The 6,587-nt window shown below is 40.7% G+C and overlaps 1 protein-coding gene across 1 annotated transcript in view; it reads right to left on the bottom strand.

Moving 5' to 3' along the window:
* Positions 1-3,513: 3,513 nt before the first annotated feature.
* The window catches only part of PCNX2 (pecanex 2), a 153,628-nt gene continuing 150,554 nt past the window's right edge, over positions 3,514-6,587 (bottom strand). The window contains exon 34 of the mRNA XM_053972346.1: positions 3,514-5,125. Coding sequence (XP_053828321.1) covers positions 4,952-5,125 — 174 coding nt within the window. The 3' untranslated portion in view covers positions 3,514-4,951. The remainder of the gene's footprint in view (positions 5,126-6,587) is intronic.

Here is a 6,587-nt window from a genome sequence, read left to right as displayed (position 1 = left end):
CTTGCACTAGTAAAATACTTGGAAGGCCTTGAGAGCATTGTAACAGCAAATGGAGCATTCACAATTCCCCTGATGGCCAATTTTATTAATAGCACACATTTGGTAAAAAGTACCTCTGATGTACCAGCTAGATTCCAGATGACAACATTAGTGTACCTGCAGGTTTTAATTGGTGCAAAAAGGGGGTGAATGTGAGGTACCAGTTACTGTCTCAGAGCCTGAGAATCAGGGATGTCTTTGGCAGAAGTCTTGTAATTCCAGCATAAAATTGCACACAGCATGGAGTAAACAAGGTCTGCATTATTTATCAAGCATTAGGCAATTTTTGACTTGTAAAATTGAGTGAGAGAGGTGAATCTTTGATACCGGACCTACTGCAAAGTTAATTATAAGTAATATGTCTGCATTGCAGATGTAAGGATGTACAAGCACTAGTGAAACATGGTAATTAAGTACCAGCTCCTAATTCAGGGAGTAATGTAATTATGGCAATAATTGGGTATTTTTAAAAAATGCATTGAAGAGAAGATGATTATCACATGCTGGAGAATCTCACTGGTATTTCTAATCTTCTATAAGGAGCCGCACAAAATCCAGCTAATCTTTAACTTAAATTTTCCAGTAAGAGAAGAGCCATCAGTTGGTGGGCTAGAGACAAATGCAGGTGACATTTCTTGCCTTATTCTAATAAGCAGTTTTGATAAAAAGCTGTGAATGACATCACAGAGTCCTAACAACTTAATAGTGTCAGAATGTCATTCATAGATATTATCTAGGCATCATATCAAGGGAAAAAAATTCGTTGTAAGTCCTTTTCATTGAGATTTGTCTTCAGTGAAGTGAATACCAAGATTTTCTGCCTATGGGAATGAGGTGAGACTTTGCAACAAGGACTTCAGTTCCTCACAGAGAAGTTGCATGACACTACAAAATGGAGGGAACAGCCAGCACCTCTGGTTTTTATTTTTGGATGAACAGGAATGAACTTTGCAGACTACGTCCATCACTGGTTCCTACTTGGCTTGCTGTGGTGGGAAACAGCTGGGCTGAAGGTCAGGCTGGGGCTTGCCAGTGTTCCTGGTGGATGTGAGCAGTTCAGCAGCCTGTGCTTGGCTTTAGTAAAAAGTTACTGAAAGTCTTTCTGTCAGATCTTCAGGCTATGTTTCACCACTATGAGTGTAGCAACTGGCTTTTACTATATGACATAAACAAGAGTCTATTTGAGAAAGGAAATTTTAGGAAAACAAAATGTGAGGGAGGTAAGTATCTCATGTTCAGTGTGAAGGCCGAAGTACTGTGTTTATGTTTATTTTACCATTACTCATTATCCTCCCTCCTGTAACCTGTTGTATTGTTCATGTTCCTCTATGGTTGCTGAGGCAGTGTGAATAAAATCACTTCAGCAGTGATATTATCTGAGGTTAAGCTGGGGGGAGGCAGAAAAGGCCTCTATCTCTTCATCCCTTCTGACTTTTCTATGAAGGAACTGCATGTACAAATGGTCTTGTGGATTGAGCACTTGATTTCCTCAAAGGATGCATTCAGCTTGTTAACAAGATGGGAATGTCACTATTTTCATGTTGTAGAAACAAAAACATTCTGGACTGGCTGAGGTAAGCGGCCTCTGCAGCTCTGGAAAAACCAAGCATAGCGCCTGATGCAAAAAACACTGATGGAACTCTTGGTAAAAGGTCCTTACATGGTCGTGCAGTATCTCTCCTGCATCGTAGCTGTAGCAAGAGATCAGACACACAGGAAAACTGTTAAGCCTGAGCAGGTTTAGGGCCAAGTTTTAACTGTGTTCAGCATTGTGAAACCCATCAGCAGAGTCACAGATGACATAAAAGCAATAAAAACCGCATTTGCTTTTCATTTAAAGGCCGAAACCTGCTCCAGAAATGGTGTACTTCCATCTTGCAACTCTGAGGCACCTTGTGTGTGAGGTTAAGTATCAAGTTGTCTTTCAGGAGTAAAGGTGTCACTCAAAGCCTTCATGTGTATGTAGGCACTGGTGCTGAGGACTCAGGTGCCTTTTGGTGTTATGCAGAGCTGTTTGGAGCAGCTTATTGTCCAAATTAGGTTTTGTGTAAAGATTAGGTTCCTATTTATTAGCTTAGTGTGCATCCGGAGCCCTTAAATGCACCTTCTATCCCAAGCAGAGTTCACTGGGTGTATCTCTTACCTCATGCAAAAATGGGGGAGTCTAAGATCTGTTAAATCAATACAACCTCATGCCTAGTTGCAGGTTTCATTTCTAACCATTATGTCAGATTATTCTGTAGGACTGTTTCATATTTAAAACTGATGCATATAGCAGTAGTCTTATTACTGTAACAGCAGACTATCTCCAAAAATATGGAGAAATGTTACATGGGCGAGTTTATGCTCATTTTGATTCTTTTTTTCCTATGTTACATTTGCTTGCTAGTAGTAACTCTTGGGTTTTTTCAACCCACTATGCTAGAATAGCAACTTTAAGGCAAAATGGAAACTATGTAAGACATGGCTACAAAAAAGGAACTGATTTTTGAATCTTACCTTGACTCCTATTTTGCTGGGTTTGCTTGCTGGGACTTCACAAAGGCATTAGAACCTGCCCTTTCTGGCAACCACCCTGTGCAGTAGGAGTCAGAACTTCATGGCACAACTGCTGTCCCCAAGGAGTTACGCTCCAGGGGATGGTGGGAAGTCAGGAACTGTGAGGCAGCTGCATTATTTTAGGATGCAGTACTAGAAGCTGCAGAGGTGGTGGAGTCTTGCAGAAGATGTGGTGCTGGGGGAAGGCGCTCGGTGGGCCTCAATCCATGCTAAGCAAATACAGTGGTTGCTGCTGAAAGAATCTATGCAGTCATTCCCAATCTAGTTTAGTATGCTTGAGTTGGATACACAGAATAATTTAGGTTGATTGGGACTACTAGAATTATTTATTTTTGATGGAAATTGATTCAAACTTAAAGATGTGAAAATTGGAGGCCTAAGTGATGCTAGGTGAAAGGGAAAGTTCTCAGTGCTTTCCAGAGCCACCTGTTTGCCCTGCCTCCATGCAGGAAGACAAAGCAGTGATATTTTATCCTGTGGACTGCCATGCAAAAGCCCCCAAAGCAGAAACGGGGCTGGTAGCTGTCAGAAGGAGCCTACCTCTATAACCTCCATCCTTCATTTGTAATGAAGCACTTCATGAACAGTGAGTGTGGTGGGACAAGAGTCATCATCTACCAGAACTGGCCAGAAGGGAGCAGCTGGATTCAATTTCCTTTTCCACATCTTACCTGGATGTTAGAGGAGACATCAGTAGGGCCTGAACTGCACTCATGACTATGTGTCTAGGGGGCTGTATATGAATACTCTGCTTTTGTCTTTGTGAACATGAGCAGAATTTTTCCTAGATTGTGCTAAGCTTTATTAATAATCAACTCATCAAGATCTGACGTGAAGTAAAAAAGAATAGGTTTCTTAATTTTGTAAGGCAGAAAGCAAGTGAAAACAATTGCAAACAGAAGACCCAGAAACAGCTGCCGCACAAAACATACTTGGATAATTTTATTTTCACTCAGTTTTACTTAGTTCTACTACTGAGATCTGAAGTGTGGCACAGTAGGAAGCTCAGAATGCAACTGAGTATTGCCTAACAGTAATGAGACTTAGCTACAGCATCTCTTGTTAAATCTTGTTAATTGGGAGAAGACAGCCTGGCTGCACATCATTGTATTGAGATTTAGAAACAATCTATGGTAGTTACAGTAAAGAGGAACAGCAAGACACTGATAGCTGCAATTCTTTTTAATTGAAAAAAAACACATGCGTGTTTGTTTAGACTCTATAGTAGAAGAAGGATTTGTTGTAGCCTTTTGGGTTTCAAAGTAGTCATGCATTCCTGTAAATTGGCGTTTCTCAAACCTTGTGAAGGCACAGCCTCCCTTTTTGTATCATCTGTCTTTATTGGCAGCAGCTCAGTTTTCTCTGGGGGAGGGAAATCAGAAGGCTTTGTAATTACTGCCTACAAGTGTTCATGGACAGTGAGCTGTGTCCAGCAATTAAAGGTTATTTAGCTGTTCCCTTCCTAACACAAACACTTCCAGACAGTAATTACAGCCTGCTTTGCACTTTTGTGTCCTTGAGGAGGATTCCCCATGGCCCTTTTGCGACTCCTAAGGGTACTGTTGCTTAGAATTTGAGAAACACTGCTGTAAACCAAACAGGAGCACGAGATAATACCTAATTTATGCAAAGCTGCTTTGCAAATAAGGTGCACCATATGCTCTGAAGACTTTCCATGCACTGGATACTTTCTCTTCTTACACTTGACTTTTGTTAATTGGTGTAGCGTGGCTCTTCACACAGTATTTCAGTATAGCTGCATGCAGTATATCAGTCTGAGATGCTGTGTTACTATTCAGCATTAGCACCTGCATAACACATCAAAAAAAAAAAGAGATTTGCTGTTGGAAAAAAAAAATCAGATTTAGCTCTAATGTTACAGGACACTGTACTGTCCTTTTATGTATTCATTGCTTCTGTTCTTAGTTGCCTCTTGCTATATACCAAATTTCAATTACTTTGCATGCAATCAGCTGTTTAGTTGTGGCAGGAAAGAAATATCTTTTGTGTGCTTTTCACTGAGTTGTATTAATGTTTCCTACTGTATTTGTTTGTGATTCTAACCATTCCAGGGGAAGGAACGTTAAACAGGTTGTATTCATTGTTCTAGGATTTACAGGAACCTGAGATGAAGTGGCACTGTGTGTTTTTTAGGATATCTTCCAACCCTACCCATGCCAAGGCCATTAGCTGAAGAACATCTGCCCTGGAATAGTCTTGTGTGGAAGTTAGAAAAATAAACATTTGAAGGTTGCTTATTACATTGGAAAGAACCTAAACCCATGTGTGGCTTCCTGACCTAACTCTGTATTTAATGCTAAGAAGCACATGGCCCTTGTACTGGGAATGCTCCTTACTGCTCCTCAGACAGGCTCTGCTGAGAAGCGGTGTCTTCCAGGGCCATATCTTCTTGGCTGGCCCTCCTGCACTCCAGGTTCCGACTCATGAATAGTGCATGGGCCGGACCCGCCTCCCGCTGGGGCCTTGGTTCTGTAGCATCTATTGCTTCACAGGTCTCAGTGACTTGCTGGAAAGTAAGAAAGAAAAAGTCAACTAGTTTAAGAAATTTCTAAGTAACACTTCAGCTATTTCTTGAAGTGACAGGTGCAAAGAGTTTAAAAATTGACATAGGGATGTCATTCTGTGAAACTCCATGGGATTCTTAACATGCATTATTCACAAGGGAGTTCTGAAGAGGTACTTGTCACACTTTGTGTAACGCATAAATTTGGAAGGAAAAGCAGACCAGGAGCTGGAGGTTTAGTACCACAGATGTACATGTATAGAGAACTGTAAAAGAATTTGGATTGAAAAGGACTTCTGGAGGTCATCCAGTACAAACTGCTGTTTCAAGCAGGGCTGACTTCTAAGTTGTTAAATCAGGTTGCTCTGGAGCTTGCTTTATACACCAAATTTTAAAACCAACTTACAAAGAAACCTTTTCATCAAAACTGGAATGCAATTATCAGTCTGAAAACGTTAAGTGCAGTGCCACCCCACTGTAAAGAGTCCATTAGGATGAAAGCATTCCAGAACTTTGCTGTGTGAACGTTGAAATGAAACACTTCCTCTTTACCACTTTCAATCAAACAGGCACCTGGGCTCTGAGCAGTTACTTTGGCCAGGATTCACCTCATCTGAATTTCACCATGTGGTCTTGCTGTGTCACTTAGGCTACCAATGGTTGGCAGAGAAATACAAGTTTCCCAGGGGATAATTTCCTCGTAATAGCTCCAAGGATGAAGACGATGCAGGCCTCTTCACTGAAAACAGAAGCCTTAACAGCAACCTACTGAGACATCATGCCCAAATTTTAGATAGCTTAAAATTTGACAAGATGAATCCTACCATTAGTACTCAGTATCACAGACTGGCTGAGTTCTTGTAAATTAGGCCATAAACTCCTGAGAGTTAGAATTGTGCCTTCTCATCGTGCCTTCTCACTATATTCAACTGTATGTGAGGAAATACTAATACTTGTTACTGTAACAAAGTAGGATTGGACCCAGATGAGTAGCATTCAGCTGACTCCTGTTGAAGTTCATGGCGAAACTCTAGGGAACTGTACCACACATGGTATTTTAGGGTTCAGAGCAAAATATGCACAGGCCAAGGAGCTTTTCACACTTGAGGTTTGGAGAACTCTTTGGAAACTAAGGAAGTTATACACAGTTCAGTAGCGTAGTAACAGAAAATGTTTGGGACTTACATCTGCAGTTTTCCCCTGTCACCAGTTTAGTTTCCGTTTTGATAGGCCAAATGCAAAAGTCTGTCTAATTATGTTGTCTAATTGCAGTCACCTTTTATTTCTAGTCCATCTTCTCATGTTTCTGCTTTTTAGTGCTGAGGTCAATTTTCAAAATTCAGGGCAGCAATGGATGGCAACCAAAGTTAAATAAATACACTTAAATAAACAATAAAACAGTAACTCTACAATGTGAATTGAATTTTTCAGGGAAAATAGGAATAAAATTGTGAGTATATTGGGA

This window comes from Vidua macroura, chromosome 3 (assembly GCF_024509145.1).
Source record: "Vidua macroura isolate BioBank_ID:100142 chromosome 3, ASM2450914v1, whole genome shotgun sequence".
In the NCBI taxonomy this organism is placed as follows: domain Eukaryota; kingdom Metazoa; phylum Chordata; class Aves; order Passeriformes; family Viduidae; genus Vidua; species Vidua macroura.
This window is presented reverse-complemented; position numbering and strand designations above follow the sequence as displayed.